Source organism: Canis lupus, chromosome 18 (assembly GCF_003254725.2).
Source record: "Canis lupus dingo isolate Sandy chromosome 18, ASM325472v2, whole genome shotgun sequence".
In the NCBI taxonomy this organism is placed as follows: Eukaryota; Metazoa; Chordata; class Mammalia; order Carnivora; family Canidae; genus Canis; species Canis lupus.
The window spans coordinates 53,721-75,587 of NC_064260.1; the positions used below are offsets into that span (position 1 = coordinate 53,721).

The 21,867-nt window shown below is 55.5% G+C and overlaps 1 protein-coding gene across 3 annotated transcripts; it reads left to right on the plus strand.

The window, feature by feature from the left end:
- The first annotated feature begins 4,875 nt into the window (after positions 1 to 4,875).
- Positions 4,876 to 18,267, plus strand: C18H7orf57 (chromosome 18 C7orf57 homolog). 3 transcript variants are annotated; one of them, XM_025449427.3, is made up of 8 exons: positions 4,876 to 4,997; positions 5,668 to 5,782; positions 9,106 to 9,291; positions 10,670 to 10,778; positions 12,565 to 12,721; positions 15,045 to 15,142; positions 16,629 to 16,852; positions 17,420 to 18,267. In XM_025449427.3, the coding sequence occupies exons 2-8, from the start codon at positions 5,725 to 5,727 to the stop codon at positions 17,464 to 17,466; spliced, it is 879 nt and encodes a 292-aa protein (XP_025305212.3). In that variant the 5' UTR covers positions 4,876 to 4,997; positions 5,668 to 5,724; the 3' UTR covers positions 17,467 to 18,267. The 3 variants fall into 3 exon arrangements, with proteins under 3 accessions (XP_025305212.3, XP_048952544.1, XP_048952545.1); XM_049096587.1 differs by having other exon boundaries at positions 4,911 to 4,997; positions 16,635 to 16,852; XM_049096588.1 differs by having other exon boundaries at positions 4,911 to 4,997; positions 16,677 to 16,852.
- The last annotated feature ends 3,600 nt before the right edge of the window (positions 18,268 to 21,867 follow it).

Genomic DNA, 21,867 nt, shown 5'->3' on the forward strand with positions numbered 1-21,867 from the left:
CATATTTTAAATAGCAATATTGTGACAAGGACCTACCCGCAATTGGGTTTCCTTTCTAATTGGCACAGTTAGAAATTGCGGCTGATGCCATCTATACTCGCGATTCCCCTTCCCTGCCTTGCTCTGCTGCGCCCCAAGACACTTCCCCCCGCCGTGGACCCTGCCTGGAGGGTCCCCATTACCAGCTGTCCCTAACTGAGCCAGGAGGGAGAGATGGGTCATCTGTACCAAACGCTGGGGAGCAGGGCAGCCCTAGGTGAAACCGTGGGGGTCCGTGCCTGGGACACGGCTGGAAGGGATCCCAGGGAGGAGCGTGGACCGTCCACGGGGGCAGGTGCCCACCCGCGGGGCCCACGGCATTCAGGCAGAGACACCGGGAAGAGAAGGGCGCCCTGGGAAGAGGACCGCAGGACTAGCCTGTGGGCTACAGGAAAGTAGGCGCGTGCGAGGCCTTGGGGGTTGGGGAGGCAGGACGCATGGGCCGGTACTGCAGGTGCCAGGTGCAGCCTGAGTCCATCCTGCCTCTGCCCGCCAGCAGTCCGGGGAGCCAAGCTGCAGGGCATGCCCTGTGCACCACCCTGTGCTCGAGCCCTCTGGCCTCGCCCAAGCAGGACAGCAGGACAGGCTCACCCTGGAGCCCTCTCCGCTCTCAGCTGTCCCGGGCCAGCCTGGGTTGCTGTGCGGGGCAATGCAGGCTTGCCTAGGCCTTCCTCAGAGCCGTCCCGGCCTCTCCGTGGCACCCCCGCCCAACACCGCGGCCACATTTTGGTGGATTTGTTACAGCAGTGCCCCACTTCTGGTACCAGGTTCCGCTATAATGAGGGTGCAGATGACCTGGGCTTCTGGGCAATAGAAACTCATCGAAGATCTGGGCGTTGGAAGTCTGAGATCCCGGTGCGGGCAGATTCGGGGTCTGGTGAGGGGCGCTCCTGCTTCACGGAGAGCCTTCTTGCTGTGTCCTCACGTGGGGTAAGGGGCGAGGACCTCCGTGGGGCCTCTTCTATGAGGGCATGAATCCCATTCATGACCTGATCACCTCCCACAGGCCCCACCTCCAAATACCATCACATTGGGGACTGGATTTCAACCTTATGGATTGGGGTGGGGGTTGGGGGGGACACACACGTTCTGTCTACAGCTGTCTTCATTGTCACCCTCATGGATGACGTTACCCTCATCATCCTCAGTTATGACCCTTCCCAACTGGAAACTACTTAGCAGGCAGATCCCGTGAAATGCTTGCATGCAAAGCAGGCAAACTGATGTGTTTCCCAAAATGAACGGGGCCCATTCTACCCCCCGGAATGAGGAAAGGCGGTAGAATACTGCATTAATATTTAAAAAAAAAATTCATCTTGGGACACCTGGGTGACCCTCAGTTAGGCGTCTGCCTTCAGGGCTCAGGTCATGATCCCAGGGTCCTGGGACTGAGCCCCATGTCAGCCTCCCTGCTCAGCTGGGGAGTCTGCTTCTCCCTCGCCCTTTGGCCCTGCTTATACGCTCTCTCAAATAAATACATAAAATCTTTTAAAAAATCCTCTCATTTTGGGATATCAAACAAAAATCTTACAACTCTGCTCTAAATACTGGTTTCTGATAGAGTATATAATGATAAAATAATAAATCATATATTTTATTTCTCAAATACAAGTTATTGACTTTGTATTCCTTCCAAACAATACAATGACTTTGGCCTTGTATATAAATTGTTGTATCGCAGGGATTTAATTTAAACCTATCTTTTTTTTTAAGTTTTTTTTTTTTTTTTTTTTTTTTAATTCATGAGAGACACACACACACAGAGAGAGGCAGAGACACAGGCAGAGGGAGAAGCAGGATCCCTGCAGGGAGCCCGACGTGGGTACTCGATCCCAGGACTCCAGGATCACAGCCTGGGCCAAAGGCAGAAGCGCAACTGCTGAGCCACCCAGGGATCCCCAATTTAAACCAATCTAAACTCTTCTGTCACTTAAGTATATTTTGTGTTCACTCTGTTAATTTTTCCAAAATTTTTCCTGTTACATCTCAAGCAAGGTAGCTTGCTTAAATCCATTTTAAAATGTGAAAATTTTCTACCAAAGAAAAAAGAAAAGACTATTATCACTTCAACACCCAATACAGGGTGTGGTAGAAGGTGATGATAGGGACACAAAAAAATCCTGCCTCCCTCTGTGCCCACAGAAGAGGATGGTCTTGTTTTCCCAACTAGGCTAAAAACCCAAACCGTGATGTAATACTGAGATGCTGAAATCTGCATCACAAAGGAAGAGTTTGTCTTTAAATTATTTTTGATTAACATTTTTTAAATATTTATTTATTTATCTTAGGCTGGGAGAGGCAAAGGGAGAAGAGAGAGAGAATCCCAAGCAGATTCCAAGCTGGGCGCAGAGCCTGACGTGCAACTCAATCTCAGGACCCTAAGATCGTGCCCTGAGCCAAAACTAAGAGTTGGACACTTAACCAACTACAGTACTCACCCCTCATTTTAAATTATTATTACTTTTTTAAAAAACCACTCAGTTTAGAAATGTCTCCTGTTGGTGAAGGCCCAGTGTAAAGAGTAAGCCACCTGACAGAGAGGGGGCGGATGGAGTCCTGGGGAGGATGTCTAGGGAAGGGAATCGTACCAGCCCTTTTAGCTACTCGGGGCTGGATACATAACAAGGATAGACAAAAGCAGAGATGAACATGTGTCCTGGGAGTTGAACTAGATCAGCTTCAGCCAACAACAGGAGTAAACCCAGAGAGACTAGGCAGGCAGGACAAGTTCAAGGGCTTTGAGAAAGCAGAATTTGTACCTAAATGCATTTTTTTTTTCCTTTTCTCAAAATACGCCAGAGCAGGAGCTACCTATTAAGATATAATATATCTAGAATAAGAGGTCTATACGCATGATTTATAATATATAAAACCTTACATATGATATAATAAGATACATGTGATAAATATAGATATGCACATAGAGATGGGCATATGAGATATACGTAGGAGGAGCACCTGGGTGGCTCAGCTGGTCAAGCGCCTGCCTTCGGGTCAAGTCATGATCCTGAGCTCCCTGCTCAGCCAGGACTCTGCTCCTTCCTCTCCGTCTGCCCCTCCCCCTGCTCACACACCTGCTCCCTCTCTGTCTCTCTCAAATGAATAAATAAAAAGTCTTAAAAAATGATATATGTATGATAGACATTTTATGTAAACATCTACAAATAAAATCACATAAAATGTGCATAAGTGGGCTTATATGTGAGGACATCTGAATCCTTCTAAACCCTCAGAGCTGTTATGGCACAGAAAGCCCACCTGTGATGAAGCAGAGGAAATGAGATATGCTCATTCTAAGCAGATTATCCTGTGTCGTGTTTTCACCTGTCCTGTGCCCTACCTAAACTCTCATTTGATCTGATGTCTGCAAACACTGTGCTTTCAAGCGCTCTTCGGAAGTGGAAACTTTCTCCTAAGGGAATGATGAGCAAGAGAAATTCAGTTTTTGAATTATGATATCCATTCCTAGGGAACACTGTCAACTTCTGTGAATTCTTCTCTCTTCTATTAACCCACTTCTGAAACAGAGAAAGATAGTTGCTAGGCCCACTGCAGTTTAGTAGGATCAACTATTCTATTTGTTATTTTAAATGTTTTTAAAAGAATTTGTGTATGTATGTACTTATTAATTTATTTCACAGAAAGACGCAGAGACATAAACAGAGGGAGAAGCAGGCTCCCTGCGGGGAGCACGACCCCTAGATTAGGCCTGGAGTGGAAGGCAACGCTCCATCACACAGCCACCCAGGGCCCCTCATTATTTTAAATTAAAACAAAAAATTAATTCTGGTGTGAGTGATCTCACAGTGCTGAATTCGTCTCAGGTGTATTATGATCAGCTACTCCCAGAACCAACCTTCTCCTGATCCGCAATCCCCTAGGCAGATGAGGCTGTGACCTATGCAAAAGGAGGCCCGTCATTCTTGATGGCCACTCAAGCGCCTCTACACAGTGGGGCCCACACGTGCCAGGGCAGCCCCGAGGAGTCTGCAGGATCCCGGCCCAGAGCCGGGTGAACCGCAGTCAGGGCCGCTCGGTCACTGCAGCCCGGTTCTGGCCACCTGGCTCCGCACCCTCCGCCTGCACCTGTGCAGGTCCCCAACCCAGAGGCCGCAGGTCCGCACTGGGGGCAGGGGGCCCGCAGAAATCTGAACACTTTTCCGCAGAAACACGGCCGAAGGCTTTAAAAAAGTGTTTTTTTAAAAAACCTCCTGAAAACAGAGGGTAAGAGGAAGGACGTTTACATGATCACGTCACTATTGACACACAGTTGGCAAACAGGCCCTTTGCTGCTCTACCGAGCATTTATTCCTCCTCTTTTTACTTATTTATTTTTTCTTAAAGATTTTATGTATTCATGAGACAGAGGGGCAGAGACACAGGCAGGGGGACAGGCAGGCCCCATGCAGGGAGCCCGACGCGGGACTCAATCCCGGGACCCGGGGTCACGCCCTGAGCCGAAGGCGGCGCTAACCGCTGAGCCGCCCGGGCTGCCCTAAAGTTTAGTTTTAAAGTGTTTTGTTTTTCGCAATCTCGGCGCCCAGGGTGGGGCTCGAAGTCACCGCCCAACATCCAGAATCCCCTGTTCCCCCAGCTGAGCCAGCAGCTCCCATTCGCCCTTTTTAAAAACCGCCGTAGATCCACGGAGCTTGGCGAGCCCGCCCGCCGCTGGTTGTCCTCCGCGGCAACTCCCCGGGTGGGGCCCCTCGGGAGCAGGGCGCCGCCCCCAGCCCCGCCCGCCCCTCGCCCTGATTGGCCGGCCGGCTCCCGCAGGCCTCTCCGATTGGCTGCGGGCGCTCCCGCCGCGTCCACCCATTGGCCGCCCGGCCGTTGCCAGGACGACGCGGGGCGCTGCGCTTCCGCCCCCCTGGGAGTGCGGGGTGGGCCGGGCGCCCGGGGCCCGCCGCTGGGAGAGCCGCCTGGGCGCCGCGGCCCCAACCCCGAGACCCCGGCTGCAGGTGAGTGGGCGGGGCCGGCGCGCCCCGGACCTGGACGGCCCTGCCCGAGACTCCCGCCGCCGGATTCCCCGCTGCCCCGGCCGTGTGCCTGCGTGGACGCGCCCTGCTGTACCCCGGAGTCCGTGTGCCTGCGTGGACGCGCCCGCTGTACCCGGAGTGCGTGTGCCCGGCCGTGTGCCTGCGTGGACGCGCCCTGCTGTACCCCGGAGTCCGTGTGCCTGCGTGGACGCGCCCGCTGTACCCCAGAGTGTGTTCGCCCCGGCCGTGTGCCTGCGTGGACGCGCCCTGCTGTACCCGGAGTGCGTGTGCCTGCGTGGACGCGCCCGCTGTACCCGGAGTGCGTGTGCCCGGCCGTGTGCCTGCGTGGACGCGCCCTGCTGTACCCGGAGTGCGTGTGCCTGCGTGGACGTCCCCGCTGTACCCCGGAGTGTGTGCGCCCGGTCCTGTGCCTGCGTGGACGCGCCCTGTTACACGAATGTGTGTAGGTCCCTACCGTATACCCAGGATGACCTACCTCTGTCCCCTGCTGTGCACCCGCCTGCCTGGGTGGTGTGTACAGGGCATGGCTGTGCTCCTGCTGTATACCAGCATGCATAGGCCCCTGCTGCATACCCACGTGCTCATGCACGCCTGTCCCCGACCATGAGACGCTCGCTCGCGTGCCTGCCAGGTGGAGGTGGACTGAGAGCCGTGGAAGAGGCCTCACCGGGCCCAGCGCGACCCCAGCATGAGGAACACAAGCAAAGAGCTGCAGGGCGCCACTGCGAGCCGCTACGCTCCCTGCGGTGAGTGACCTGGGAATGGGGCTGTGCACCCTGACTCTGCGGGCCTGGGGTGGGGTGGGGGGGCAAAGAAAGCAGCTCCTGTACCCCAGGGTCAGAGCCACTTAAAGGGAAACAGGAAGAGAAAAGGAAGAAAAAGAAAAACCAAACACAGCCCAGCCCATCTACTCTATTTTCTACAAAGGAAAGCAGGCTTCCTACTGCTGACTCCTGTTGGAGGCCGCATGGGAAGCCGTCCTGCGTCCTGGTAGTCAGACCCTAGGTGAGCCTCAGGCGCTCCCCTGGGTGCAGGCCCGGCCTCTTCCAGCTGCACCCCGCGGCGCTCTTGTCCCCGCACCAGCTCAGCCACGCCTGGGGGTTCTAGTGGCTGGACAGGGAACACAGCTGGAGGCCCCTGCGGCCCTGGGCCTTCTCCCCTCCCCTCTGGACGCACAGGGGTCTCCGCGGCTGTGCGGGAAGCTGGCGGGCCCCCGCGGGGCTCACGTCTGCTCTGAGTGTAAGGAAGCCTGGCCTTTGGTTCCCAGATGAGCTTGGGATCCAGCTAGATGTGGCCACCTCTGGTGACGTGGTGGCTCTGCTGGGACCCGGGTGGGGCAGGGCGGGGAGCTGGCCGCTTCCCCTCCTCACCACAGGCTCTCAGCCTTTTGTGACTGCTGCACGCCTTGGAGGGTGGCCTCCCTGTGTACACGGCCCAAGCGGACACTGCAAGGCCCCGGCACTTTTATACACTAGCGTTTACCCTCAGAACAGCCCGAGGTGGCATCAGTATCCGCGGTTCATAGACGTGCACATTGAAGCCCAGACAGTTTTCGGAGGAAACGTCCTGTGGGGGCTCCTCGGCCCAGACTCTGAAGGCAGGAGCATGGCCATCAGCCCTCGTGAGCCCCTGGGGTCGCTGCCTGCCCCCCTAACCTCTTGCCTCATGGGTAGCAAAGGGAGCTCCTCTCCTGCGGGTGAGGACGCTTGGAGGCCACACCCGGAAACAGAAGACAAGCACCCCGGTGGCTCAGTCCCGCCAGCACCGGCCTGGCCGCGGGTTTCTGCTGGGGTCGTGATCTCGGGCTGTGAGATGGAATCCTGCATCTGCGTCCACGCTCCCTGGGGAGTCTGCTGCACGCCCCCCCACCCCACCCGCTCAAGCTCTGACAATTAAGTAAATAGATGTTTAAAAAGAGAGAGAAATCCACGTGAGGCCCAGTGCTGCCGATGGAGCCAAACAAGCAGAAGGAGACTGGTCGTCGTAGTGCTGGTAATAATTGCCGTGCGAGTCCTAATAATTCTAGGTGCTGAGGCTACAGGACCGTTCTGGTTCCTTTCGGCCTGCGTGTGTGTGCGTGTGTGCGCACGAGCGCCTTTGCACGCAGCTATCAGTGCCTGGAGTGGAGTTCAGTGCCTGCCTGAGGCTTCCCGTAATGAGAACTGGAAGATATACTGTCCTCCATGGATTAATTAGTAAGCAAAACACTGAGAGGAAAAATAAAGCAAGAAGTGCACGTCCTCCCTCTAAGAGAGAATATTTGAGTTGAATGTGATCCGAGTAGGAAGCTGCCCGAGCTCTTCCTCCTGTGAACTTCTGCTCCATTCTTAAACCTTTCCTAATACTTATTTTTCATTCTCAAAACTACAAATCTCTATTTAGCTCATTGCTGTCCTTTAGAGCTTCAAATATTTTCTTATGTTGAATATGATTCATTTTTATGCAGTGAACCAAGCGTTAGAAGTAGAAATTGGATGTGTAAGCTTTTCCCTTTGGAGGACAGTTGTTCATGGGATCCTTGTGTGTTACGTACAGTAGTTTTGTTTAAATTCTTATTTTTTTGAGAGTGAGCGAGCGCACGGGGGGGGGGGGGGCAGAGAGAGAATCGTAAGCAGACTCCAAGCTGAGTACAGAGCCTGATCCCACGACCCTGAGATCATGACCTGAGCCAAAACCAAGAGCCCAACGCTCACCCAACCGAGCCACCCAGGTTGACATAATCTATTCAGCACAGTTTCCCATCACCTGCGGTATTAAAGTCTCCAGGGCAGCAGAACCAACAGCGCGTCTCTCTCTCTATCACCGTCAGCTATCTGTCTATCACCTGTCTATTAACATCTGTCTGTGGAGAGGTTTATTTTAAGGAAGTGGCTCACACAGTTGTGGAGTTGGGTAAGTCCAAAGCCCGCAGGGCCGGAGACCCAGGGAGGAGCTGATGTTGCCTCGAGAGCCCAAAGGCTATTGGAGGCATTGGAGGCAGCGTTTCCTCCTCCCTGGGCCGGGGTGGGGGGACTTCAGTCTTTTTCTCTTAAGGTCTTCAACTGATTAGATGCGGCCCACCCACGTGATGGACGGTGGTCTGTTTTACTCAAAGTCCACTGATGTAAATGTTGATCTCACCTAAAAATGTCTTCACAGAAGCCCGAGTGTCCCCATCTCTTCCCTCTGGGGACCATAAGTAGACACTGGGTAGTGCGGGTCCCTGGGGTTCTGTATCCACCTCTCATTCCCCACGGAGCCCGGTGGTCACAGAGCGGTCTGCGGGGCTGTCCTGGGTGTCTGCTCTGCCAGCACCGTGGTCCCCTCATTGCCCGGGGCGCCTCTGTCCGTGGGGCTCAGAGCAGGGAGGGGGAGGAAGGGTGGGCAGCAGGTGGCCTTCCCCCTCCCTGGTGGCACCTCCCACTCAGGGCCGCCCACAGAGGTGATGCCCTGCCTCCCCGCCCCATCTGCACCCCTCATGCCCCAGCTCCGTGGGCCCACCGGCGACTGCAGGGGTGCGGCTCCGTGGTCCTGGGCACCTCCTGTGTCCGTGCACCTGTGACCTCTGGCTCAGGGGGTCCCTCCATGGCCTCAAGCACGGCCGCAGGGGCAGAGGGCTGGGGGCCTCGTCCCGCTGCTGCCAGATGCCGCCGTGCACACCCAGGCCGCTGCTTCAGGGCAGACGTTGTGTCTCGGTGTCCTTAGCGTGCCGGGGCAGCAGGTCTGGGCCGGTCCTGCCACACACCCCGCCTGGCCTGCTGCGCTGTGCGTGACCCGGGATTGTGCAGGCACGTGTGCTCCCCGATGTAGCGGAAACGCAGGCTGCTCCCGGGCCCGCGGGGGGGAACATGGGCCACACACAGGGGATTTGGACTCCTGGAGGGGGCCGTGCCCCCGGGGGCAGAGGTGCGGCCGGTGCTCGGGGAGCTGCCCCTCCTGCGGGAGGCCGCTGGCTTGCTGCCGCTGCAGGTGTTCCAAAGAGGCGCTTTCTCCCGTGCCCGTGTCCCGTGGGCGCAACCCCGGCCTGGCGTGGCTCGTCGTGGGCAGGGGCGCAGGCCCACCTGAGCGCTCCTCGCTCTCCTCTCTGTAGACTGGTATTACCACCTTCCCGCGAAGCGGTCGGAGAAGCCCGTGGACGCGCCGCCGGCCTCCCAGATCCCAGGCCTCAGTGGCCTGAGGGAGCCTCCCCACGGGCACGTGCCTGGGCCGCGGAGGTACTGGGTGAAAGACACAGACTCGGAGTACGTGAAGCTGGCCAAGCAAGGCGGCCGGCCCGGTAAGCAGCGCCGCCACCCCAGGGCCCCTCGCTGCCTCTGCGAGGAGCTGCCTGTGACGCGGACGTCCCGCCCCAGGCCAGTGGACATCCAGGGTCACGGCACAGCCTGGGATATTGCACCGTCGCAGGGTCACCCGCTCCCAGCCCGTGGTGGGTTGCCGAGGGGCTCGGGCCACCGTCCGCCCCCCGGGGGGTTGTGCCTGCAGCTCCCTGGCCCCTCGGGGTGACCAGCGGGGTCCTGCGTGGCCCTCGTCAGGGCTGTCCTGTGGTGGCGACATAGGCCACAGACGAGATTCAGACGAGGCTGAGGAGCATCCGCCGTGGCCCACAGTTTAAGCGAGGACGTCTTAGGGACGGCCACTGAGGCAGGGGTCCCCCTGGGACGGTGGCCCTAGTGCTGAGGGACGCGAGAGCCACCGCCTGTCCTCCCCTTGTCCTGGCCGCCATCAGTGTCCGTCACGGGTCCCCCTGAGACACTGGGCCTGGGTGTCCAGGAGCCAGGCCACCCCACCCAGCCCGCTCCGTGTCATGCCCAGGACAGGGCCTCCACGTTCCTCCGGCCTCTCCCTGTCCCCCGGCCTCCCGCTAAGGGATCTCACGCTAGATAAGAGGATGGCATCGGGACATCAGTGCTGATGCCATCCAGGCACCGTGACTGTGTAGCACCCGCCTTCCGGAACCTTCCGTCCAAGTTCATGGGGGCAGAGGGGCCACAGGTCTGCGAGAGGTCGCCAAACTGCTCCAAAACAGCAGTGACAGTGACAATGCCCAAGGAGGCAGGGAGAAGGGAGGAAGAAAGCAAGCAGATGTGAGCACGGGGGGAGCTGGGGGATCCCGGCCGTTCTTGCAACTTTTCTCTGGGTCTGAAATGTTTCAAAATCAAACGCAAAACAAAGTGTTAAACATCTACTGATCCTGAGACGTGGGATCTGCTGGCCTGTTAGCAGGCAGGGCCGGCCCCCGGCTTGGAGGAGGCTGTGGCGGGAGGGCCGGAAGCCTCGGAGCGGGCAGGTGGCTCCTGAGCTGGTGGGTCTCAGACACGAAGGAGCCTGTGCTCTGTCCCCCTCGGTGGCTCCAAGCGGAGGCCCTGATGACCACGTCCCCTCGCCCACTCCCCGCTGTGTGAGAACAGTGGCAGCGAGCAGTCGGACATGAGGAGGGTAGCTGAGAGCGCAGCCAGCAGGCACCCCCCCGGGGACCCGAGGAGTTTTGTCCCCTGAATGGTGGACGTCAGCACACGTGGGTGCCAGCTCCGTAGCAGGGCAAGCTCTGGGGACCCCGGGACTGGGCTGACCCCGGGAGAAGTCACAGTCCCCGCTATGTGGTCACCTGCCTGCTCTTGCGCTGCACGCTCACGCCGTGTCTCTTTGGCTTTGAGATCTGCTGAAACACTTCGTGTCTGGGGCCAAGAAGGGCTCCCCGGTGGCCTACTCCCTGCCAGACTGGTACGTGCACCACAGCAAGCCGCCCACGGCCGAGCAGAGACAGTGAGTATCCCGAGGGACACGGAGAGGGGTGGTACAGCCCTGGGAGCGGCTCAGGGGGGCTGCTCAGGGGGCGCGGCCAACAGGATCCCAGCCGGGGCCAGTGCCAGACCTCTGGGGCTGCCTCGGGGCCTCGGCTTCAAGCTGTGTCCCCTGTGCCCCTATAACCAGCAGCTGGATGCAGGTGCCCTGTGAAGCCAGAAATGCAGGCACTCCCAAGTTCCTGTGGGACGCCACGTCCCCCAGAACGTCTGCAAGGCCTAGAAATTCCCGTGCTTGGGCATGCACGCCCTAGCCTCCAGACCCCTCCCAGGAGGCTTCACAGTGGAGCCTGGGGCAGGAGCCCAGATGTGTGTGAGCTGTCACCCCATGTCCCTGAAGCCTGTGTCTGGGGTCACGTGCCGTTTTGTCCTTGAGGTTCCCGTCCCCCCGGAATCTAAAACTCACACTCGGCCAACACAGCGGAGCTCTGATTTGAGCAAAGCAGAGAGGAGAGGGCCTGCATGTCCCAGGAGGAGCTTCCAGAGACCCCAGGCCCCCGGGGGCCAGCTTACCGCACTGCCTGTCCGTCCCAGAGCCTGTCCCCTACCTGGACACGAGGCCAGGGGTGCCTCTGAGCATCTGCGCAGCCCTGTGCAGCCCAGGAGGCCGCTGCTGCAGGGTGTTGTGGGAAGATCAGGAGGCCCGGCCCCTCCCTGCCTCCGCCTCACACTGCCCACCCGCTGGGCCCCATGGGGGAGCAGAGAGCACTGCTGCCCCTCCCACCCCATGGGTCCCTGTCAACGGTCCAGGCCTCCTGGTGCTCAGAGGGTGTGAAGTGGGGGTTGGTACAGGAGACAGTTTCCTCCAGTGAAAAGTCGGGAGCTGGGAGCTGCGGTGGAAACTGGCCTTCCGTGGAGAGTTCCTGCCCCTTCGGTCTCTGGGGCCTTTCCCAGCCCGTACAGAGCCCGAAATATAGGGGGGTCCAGCTGCTGTCCCTGCGGTGGCTTCTCCTCAGGGGTCCCTAGCCTGCATTCCCAGCCTCTGACCTCTGCTCCCTGGCCTCGCCCCTGGCTTCCTTGGGGGGCCTCCCACCTGCCTCTGTCCTCCCTCTGGGTCAGGGGCAGCGGGAGCCCCTTCTGGCTCTTTGTACTCCCTGCTCTGAGCACTGCACCCCGAGGGCCTCCCTCCCCTCCCCCAGCTGCGGGCCCGCACCTTGCCCAGGCCCTGCCCCCTCCGTGCCCCTCACTGCTGCCAGGGTGAAGCCCCAGCCCTTAGCCCTTGGGCAGTGAGGGCGATGGTGACTAGGAGAATGCAGCGGGTGCACATCCCCGCCCCCTGCCCCTGCTCCAGGCCTGAGTGCTTTCCAGTGGAGACAGGAAACCAGGCTGGAAGTTTACATACTACATTAAACATGACCGGTGGGGGCGCCTGGTGGCTTAGTCCACTGAGTGGCGACTCTTGATTTCGGCTCAGGTCCTGATCTCAGGGTCATGGGACGAGCCCAGGGCAGAATCTGCTTGGGATTCTCTCTCTCTCCCTCTGCCCCTTCCCCTACTCACACGCTCCCCCATCTCTCTCTTTCCCTAAAATTAAATAAATAAAATCTTTTTAAAAACGACCTTCAAACAGAAAACAGAAAAAAACGGTAGTGCTATTAAATGATCCTGTGAAATGATAAATGTGAAGGAGGGAAGGGAAAAGAGGAGGGAGGGGGGACGGAGGAGGGAGGGGAGGCAGGGGCAGGGGAGGGAGTGGGGAGGAGGGGGAGGGAGTGGCCTCAGGTGGGCGCTGTGCCCCGTCTCTGCAGGATCCCCAACGTTTCCATGCCCGATTACATGGTTTACGAAGAGTTTCACCCCGAGCCGGCCAACGGTAGCTATGAGTCCAGAAGAGGGCCCTTCGACTTTGACGTGAAAACAGTTTGGCAAAGGGAGGCAGAGGAACGCGAGAAGGAGAAGAGAAAGGTGAGTGGCCGCCTGCCCTGCGGGGCTTGCGGCTCCACACGGCTGTCAGCTGTCGCTGTGGCCGCCAAACGGAGAGCAGAACCGCGACACGGCTCTGTATTTTATTTTTTAAAAAGACGTGTTCATTTTAGAGAGAGCCCACGTGTGGGAGGGAGGGGCAGGGAGCCCGACGCGGGCTGCATCGCACCTCCCTGGGATCAGGGCCTGAGCTGAAACCCAGCGGCGGTCGCTCAACCCACTGAGCTACCCAGGCGCCCAGTTCTGTATGCGTGTATGTATGTATTTTTTAAAGATTTTATTTATTCATGAGAGACACAGAGAGGCAGAGACACAGGCAGAGGGAGAAGCAGGCTCCATGCAGGGAGCCTGACGTGGGACTCGATCCCGGGACCCGGGGTCACGCCCTGAGCCAAAGGCAGATGCTCAACCGCTGAGCCCCCCGGGCTGCCCCCAGTTCTGTATTTTAAATTTGAATCGACTAAAGGGCAAGAGGCCATGATAATACTCCGTTTTTTTCCTTTTTATACGTATTGACTCCACCAGGTAAGATGACCTTGTAGAAAGTGAGTTTTAGCTGCTTAATGCTTGTCTAGGGCAGCCTCCGGCATGTGTAGGAAGGACATCCTGTATTTACTCATTATCCATTCCCTAAACCTGTCGTGTCTAACTGAAGATCTCCCTGGAAGACTCCTTATTGATCATAAGGGGAGAGAAGTGATACTTTTCTCCAGTACAAAGCTCCTGGGGGTATTTGACCACCAAGAGCAGCTGGCTCCAGGGTGAGAGGCTTGTTTGGGGATTGGAATTTAATTTAATTTTTATTTTATTTTATTTTATTTTATTTTTTATTTTATTTTATTTTTAAGATTTTATTTATTTATTTCAGATAAAGTGAGCAAGGAAGCACAAGCAGGGGTGTGAGGAGGGGCAGAGGGAGAAGCAGGCTCTCTGCTGAGCAGGGAGCCCGATGCAGGACTTGATCCCAGGACCCTGAGGTCATGACCTGAGCCAAAGGCGGATGCTTGACCCACTGAGCCACCAGGAGCCCTGGGGATTTGTATTTTAAAAGAGAAATTAGGAGCTCGGGGGCCCTCTGCAGTTGGTGGCCTTGTGGTTGGCTATCTCGATTCAGAGGCCTTCCCCGCTGTCCTGGGCTGAGCACTGCCCCCTGGGGCTCCAGCTCGGAGGCCTTGTGAGGCAAACAGTGGTTTTCCCAGCCTGGGTGCCAGTGGGTGCCCGGAACCTCTGCGCCCGACTCCCAGGCTTGGCTTCTCTGTGTCCTGGTTTGAGGAGAAACCCTGGCAGTTTGTCTGCGGACTCATGCAGTTCAACACCACATAGAGTGTTGGTCGTCTCCCATGGGCTGCCCGGTTTTCCTCTGGCTCAGGTTCTGGGTTCGGGTCCTCTGCATGATCCATGAAACACACTGTTTTTAGGATCAGGTCCAGAGTCTTGGTGATACGCTAAGTGCCCAAACATGGAGCGATGAAGGGGTCCTGGGTGTTAACCTCCGCCACCGTGTGCATCTAGGGGACCTTGGAGACACTACATGCTGTCCGAGCCGCGGGTCCAGTGGGGTTTCACCCCCACCGTGTGGGGCCCGATGAGTGTGCGAAGCAAGGAGGCAGGGAGCAAGCCGGTTGTGGTGACAGACACCAGCAGGGTAGCTGGTTGAGCTCCAGGAATAGGGTGCGGGGTGCCAGCCAGGGTTGGGGGGCGCCCCGTGGGGAGGGCCTGGCTGTCCCTGCCGTGCTCCCCCTCGTGCCAGACCCAAGCCCGTATTACCGAGGACGGCCGCTCACCCGCGGGGTGCTGGGCTGGAGCGTAACCCCTTCCCGAAGGGCCTCCTTTCCTCCCTAGAAATGCCTGGGTGCCTCCCCATGTGCTAGCTTTTTTTTTTTTTTTTTTTTTTTTTTTTGCTTTTTGTGGGTTTTCTTTCGTTTTCCTGTAGCATCCCCCCCGACCTACTTTGTTAGGGTGTAACGCACACGCAGGAAATGCACTTTTTTTTTTTTTTTTTTTACCAAGCACTGTTCTCCGGGTTTTGCCGAATGTGTCAGCTGCACAGCCGTGAAGGAACAGAGCTGTTCCGTGGGCCCCAAGCCTCCCAGCCTCTGCGCAACCGGGCAGAGCCGCTGCCCTGGGACCCCGGGGGCAGCTGGGACTCTTGCTCAGTGCGTCTTCCTGTGGTTTGGGCCGGGGGAACGATGAGCCTGCCCAAGTGTTCCCGCCCCGTTTGTTTGGTTCCACGGTCGGGGAATGTCCTCTGCCAGCGTCGGGATGCCTGTCCCCCAAACAGGGTTCTGTGTGCTTCTTGCAACAGGTGAGGCTACCAGCCATTAACTCCAAGTACCCAAGCAAAGTGGGGACCCCGCTCGGCCCCAAAGACCCCGAAGGAAGCAGAGTCTCCTTCCCTCCCATGTAAGTCACCTGGGCCGTGCCCACGCCACCTGGGTCAGGTTTGGGTGTGGGCCTCTGCATCCAGCGTCCCGAGGACAGAGTCCCAGGAATGGCAACACGGCTCTGGGCTGACGGCCTCATGATGCTCTCTTCCTGGGAACACGTTTTGGTGACAGCTCGTTGCTGTCACAGCCCTGTGGCCCAGCCTTGCCCGCCAGCGTGGGGGTCGTGCCCCCGTGGAGCACAGCTGCTCCCCTTCCACGCCTGTGCTGTGTGGGTACGGAACGTCTCCAACAGGCTGCTCCGTCCCGTGAGCCTGTGTCCTGCCTAAGGCCCCCGCCGGGGACCCCGTCCTTACCTTTTAAATTCAGGGCCACCGCCCCACATGTGTGCATGGCCCCATCCGGATGTGTCCTGTCACCAGGGCTTGGACCGTGTGTCCGCAGCCGCTTTTGTCGCTCGGGCTCTACATTCGGGGCTCTGGCACTCGGGGAGTGAAGCCCTAGACCTTAGCTTCTCTTCACTGTCTCAGAACCCCAGTGAGTGCCAGAAGTTGTGTCACTAACTGTCCCATGAATTCCTCAAACAGGCCCTGGTCTGGGGCAGTGGGGAGCAACGGGTCAGTGAGCACAGCGAATGGGGCAGCAGGTGGGGTTCCCACGCTGCCACTGGGGGAGCAGGGGAGCCAGCAGGCGACCCTTCACAACACAGCAACTCAGGCGTGCCACCTGTGCCACGGTCCTGCTCCCAGGCCTGGGTGCCCCCTCCACGTCAGGGTCCCTGCACCCTGAGCACTCTGCGCCTGCCAACGAGTGGCCCCCGAGTGAGCAACAGACAAAGGCAAAGCAGTGCAGAGAAGCAGCAGATAATCTTCTCTTTAAAGTTTATTTATTGACGTCATCTGCACACCCAGGGGCTCAAACTCACGACCCCGAGGTCACTAGTCGCACGCTCCGTGGAGCGTGATGGAGCCAGCCAGGCACCCCCAGGACAGCTCACCTTTAATGTGGAGGAAGAGCTAGTCGAGAAAAAGGACCATCTGGTAAAGAGATGGTAGCGTCCGGGCAACCCACCACCTCCCAGGGAAGCGGGTGTTTTCCCCAAGAAATGCCACGGTATCCTCTAGTGCGCTCACGCTCACGGGAAAGGTTTTGAAAACAACGGAGCAAGCTCCCACCATGTGCAGGGATGGCTGCGAGTACGTTACCTGGGGCTCCCAGGGGAAGGGGGGCCGCCGCTGGGAGTGCAGCTTGTTGGGGTCCTGAGTTCAAGCCCCACGTTGAGCATACAGATGGCTTCAGTAAATTAATTAATTAAATCAACTTTAAAAATTGGGAAGAGGGACATCGAGATTGAAAGAGAAAGAGAGAGAGAGGAATATCTCTGTTATGTTTTGAGGAACAAGAACGCATCCTGGCTATTACCGGCTCACTCGCTGAGATGTGGTCGGAACTACCGTTAATTGACCTTTGCACTGAAGTTTGACATGAATTTCTCTCTTTTTGAGGCCTAGTCAAAAAGCCAGTTCACCCACAAACTTTTCCAAACTTATCAGCAATGGGTATAAGGACGAGTGGCTGCAGCAGCGAGTGGACGCAGACAAGAGGACCCCGCAGGCCCCCGGGGCGACCCTGCCGGCTCCGTCCCTGCAAGAGCCCGACGGGCGCCAGGGTGCAGAGTCTGACCCCGACCTGGAGGTGCCCGAGGGCGAGGGTGCCGGGGACGTTCAAGGTGAAGTATGCCCCACAGCCCGCGTTCACTGAGGCTCTGTTCCCTGAGATTTCCTGTCTCACCCCGGATCTCACCCCAAGGAATCCAGAGGCCGTGTAAAGTCCTACAGAAGTGAGGGGCTCGCAGCTAGAGGAGGATCAGAAACGTTTCACTCTCCTGTTAATTCCCACAAATAGCTAAAGTCATGATCTCTGTGAGGTTGCATTTTCTTTTCTTTTCTTTCTTTTTTTTTTTTTTTTTTTTAAGATTTTATTTATTCATTTGACAAAGAGAAGCACAAGCAGGGGGAGGAGCAGAGGAAGAGGGAGAAGCAGGGAGCCCGAGGCAGGACTCCATCCCGGGACCCTGAGATCATGACCTGAGCCGAGGCAGACACTTCACCCGCTGAGCCACCCAGGCGTCCCCCCGAGTTACATTTTCATAGAGACTTCAGGACTGGTCCTCGAATATAAGAACAGAAATATGTTCTTTCCGTTACTTAAAATTAATGGGTTAAAAATCTTAATTCGTAAAAAATGTCATCTTTGTATCTCTCTCCAGTAGTCATCTCTTCCCATTGCATTACAGGGGCAAGCACGTCTCCACCGGCCTCCACGCCAGCAGAGCTCAACTGAACCCCACCTGATACGCACCTAGGATCGCTTTCCGACGGCTGAGTAGCATCTGACTACATGACAACTGTATTTAGGAGGCTCCTGCTATATTTTACGAAGATAGATTCTTATGAAATAATTTCTTATCGAGCCGATTTGACATCACTGTTGCAGAGCTGGTCTGAGTCTGAGTGTTGGTGTTGCTTCCTGTGCTTCTCTGGGATGTGAGGCACAGGGTCGCTGGGCGTCTTGCTGGCCTGGGATGTCCCAGGGTCTTGGAACCAGCCACTTCCTCCCAGCCCGTCATCCGACGTCACCAGTTCCTGTGTTAGTCTCCATCGGTGACATTTTGATTGAAATCAACTATTTAGACTCTTAAAGAAATGCAAAGTCTTTTCCATTATTGGGTCCTGTAATCTTTGTAGAAATAATTTTTTCTGTTTCAAAATAATTTAACTCCAGAATATTGTGACAGTTTATACTAAGAAAAAGATTAATTTATTATGCCTTAAGACTGTAAGCATTTAATGTAAAAGCAAGGTAGCATTTGCCAGTTTAAAACTTTTGCTAATATTTTTTGCATAAATTGAAATTCATAATATTATACATTTATTATTTTGTATCATTTAGGTAAAACTGTGTAATTTTAACATTTAGCTTAGTAGTCTTAACAGAAAATTTAAAATAATCAGACTGAATTTTCTTATTTTATAAATTTTGCTACTATTTATACATAATTAGCATGATAATGTAGTTTTATATTTGTCCATTTAATTAATGAATAAAATAATTTTCAGAAAGCCAGATAAAGTCTCAAGTGTTTTTTTGTTTTTTTTTTTAAGATTTATCTATTTATTTGTTTGAGAGAGAGGGAGCATAAGCAGGGGAAGCAGCAGAGGCAGGAGCAGACTCCCTACAGGGCAGGGAGCTCGATGTGGGACTTGATCTCAGGACCCTGCGATCATGACCTGGGCTGAAGCAGACGCTTCACTGACTGAGCCACCCCGGAGCCCCTAGATATAAAAATCTTGAACCAAATGTTAGCAGTCAGACAATGTACAGAAAGAACTAGATTCTATTACTAGGTAGGATTTGTCACAGGCGTGCAAGGCTAGTTCAACACCCACGAATCAATGTGTGTAATCCACCAAGGAATACGCTGAAGCAGAAAGATCATAGGATTCCATGAACGGACACAGAGCGTCTGGCAAAATTCAGCACCCACTCACGACAAGAACTCTGAGCAAAGCATGAACTGAGGGCGCTGCCTCTGTTACAGGATTTCTCCCCTTTCGTGACGGTTCTTGGTCACGCTGCTTGGAAGAGGGAAGAGGTAGATGGTGAGGAGAGGTGGGCGGCAAAGTGTATTGAGCCACAACAGTAAAGCAAACCAAGCTCCCGAAAAGGGAGGGGAGCCAGGTGGGTGAATTCCAGTGAGAAGCTACAAGCTGTTTTCTCCTTGTGTTCTCACTGGTGGAGAGAGAGAAGAAGCCAGATCTAGCTCCCACAAGGGCAGGAATCCTAACGCGGGCCCCACCCCCGAGACCTCACCTAACCCTGAAGTCCTCCCAAAGGCCCCACCTTATTAACACCATCAAACTGGGAGTGTGGCTTCAACATACGAATTTAGGGGGACAGGAGACATTTGGTCCATAACACCGAGAATACAGGATTTTCGTGAAACTGAGTTGGTAGGAATGGGGTCCCATTAGAAAGAAGACTCAGAGGAGCCTGACCCAAGTGCGCTCCAAGGACAGAGGCTATGCCAGGATCCAGCTTGATCTATAGGTTTAAGGCAATCCCCATCAAAATCCCAGTATTTTTTTGCAGACACAGACAAGCTTATTCTAAAATTTTTATGGACATGCAGAGGTCTTAGAATGGCTGAAACAATCTTGAAAAAAGAAGAATCAAGTAGGAAAAATCACTCTACCCAATATTAAAGTCTACTGTAGTATTGACAGGCAGGGAGAGACAAAGAGGTGACGAGGACAGAAGAGATCATCCAGAAATGGACCCACACGAATATGCTCACCTAACTTCTGTCAAAGGAGCAAAAGAAATTTAGTGGAGGAACGATGGTCTTTTCAATGCACAAAAGCACAAAAAGCCAAAAACCAGCGTCACCAAACTATCATGCCTAAAAATGGATCATGAATTTAGATGTAGAACATAACACAACAAAACTTTAAAGAACACTTGACGGGACAAGCACTGGCTGTTATACTATATGTTGGCAAATCAAACTCCAATAAAAAAATATATTAAAACTTTAAAGGAAAACATACAGAAAGTCCTCAGGATCCAGGGCAGTGCAAAAATTTTTAGATTTGATGACAAAAGCATGATCTACAAAAGAGAAAATTGATCAACTGGTCTTATCAAAATCAAAAAGAATTTTTCCCTGTGAAAGCTCATATGAAAGGACAAAACAAAAATAAAAGCAAAAACAAGAAAATAAGATACTGACTGGAAGAAAATATCTGCAACATTTGCCAACAAACGACCTACCCGGCAAAGAGTGTACAAAGAGAATACGCAAAGTACTCGAATCTTCACCAGTCACCAAACAACAACAAAAGCTCCAAAAGATCCACTTAACAAAATTAGGAAAAGACACAAGCCAGCACGACCCCAAAGAGGGTTTCCAAGTGTCACAAGCACATCAAAGGCGCTGACACCATCAGGAACCAGGAAAGTGCAAATTAAAACCGCCACCGGGGATCAGTGCACAATTCTCAGAATGACTAAAATAAAAAAATAAGGATAACATCAAATCCTGGCGAGGTTGTGGAGAGACTGGATTTCACATCCGTCGCTCGCCAGGATGGAAAGTGTTCCCCCTGCAGGAGACAACTGGGCGCTTTCCTGGGAGACTAACCGTGTGATCCCGTCGTGCCCAGCGGGCGCTCCGCTCTGTACTGGCCCCGACACGGTTGCGGCAGCTGCGGCCTCCGCGTGGAAACAGCCGCGGTCCTCCCTGGGGTGGGTGCTCACAGGGCCCTCGGCCTCTCAAGACAACCGCCGGGGTGTGTGTGCAGGAATAGCAGGGCAATGCGACGGCGACAACCAGGCTGGGGGCAAAGCCAGAGGGGAGCCCCGAAAGTAAAGGGGGGCTCTGGAGGAGGCTGGAGAGTCTGGGAGGCTCGTGAAACAGCAGACGGACGCCCTGGGATAAACCAGAGCTCGGGTGGGCTCTCGGGCTGAGGGGCCTGCCTGCCCTGCCAGGCCCGGGGTCAGGGGATGGGGTGTGGTGGGTCCAGGTGGGGCCCCTCCCGTGGGCGGGACCTGTGCGCGGCCCCCTGCTGGCCTTCCCGCTTGGGCTAAGCGAAAGGTCCTTTCCATTCTCAGAGAAGCACCTGCTACGAAGAGCGGCCGAACCTCCAGGGAACCCTGCTGACTAGACAAGGCCGTCGGGGAAGGTGAGGTACTATTGGTTTCTGTGTCTAAGGCTTTTGTTTTTAATGACACATTTGAGAAGTTGAAGACCAATGAGCGGATGCCAGGTTAGGGATTAGGGGCGGGGATAGTGGAGCGCTAAACACCCACCCTAACCCTTGGTGGTCGGTGAGGCAGCTGCCCCAGCTCAGGGCAGGATCAGGGCCCCGGGGTGCAGCCCATGTCGGGCTCCCTGTTCCCTGGGGAGTCGGCTTCTCTCCTCTGCCCCTCCCCAGCTTGTGCTCTGCTTCTTTCTCAAATGAAAAAATAAAATCTAAAAGAGAGAGAGAGAGAGAACTAAACACAACACGAAAACGGGTACTAGAAAACAGGTAATGTGCAGAGTGTCGGGTGTGCCAGTGTCATGCCCCGGGTGCAAACTCTACTCTAGGTCTGTGAAAATGTTCCCTCTGGGGGAAACCGAGTAAAGGGCACAGACATCCTTCTGTGTCACTCCTCACGACTTCATCTTTGCCATTCGAGTTGCCGTAATAAACAGACAACCTGGCTCACACACAACAGAAATTTCTGGTGCACATCATGCCCATCTGTACACTGAGCTCAGGTGGGCTCCAGTAACTTCCAGGAAGCCAAGGGCTCTTAGGATTCCCGGATGGAATGGGGGAGAACTGCCGTGGGAGGTAAAGCCATGGGGTTGGGGGGAGAGCCGAGAGCACACAGCCGTTCAGCAGAGGGGAGGGCTGCCGGGTGGGCGCTCGCTTGCCAGCTGAGTTTGGGGTCCCAGGCAGGCAACTCCGGGGGTCCTGGCTTCCCTGCTGAGGAGGCCCCTGTGGAGGAGACTGCACCTGGCAGCAGTGCTCGGACAGTCAAGTGCCAAGAGGAGGGCACGAGCGAGCTGGTGGCGCCCGGGGCCACCTCTCCACGTCCCGCTGGGGGCGACACAGAGGCACCTGCTCCCAACTTGCCAGGCCGGAGGTGCCGCCTTCTCCGTTCGTCCTCCTCCACAACCAAGATGCTGGCTGG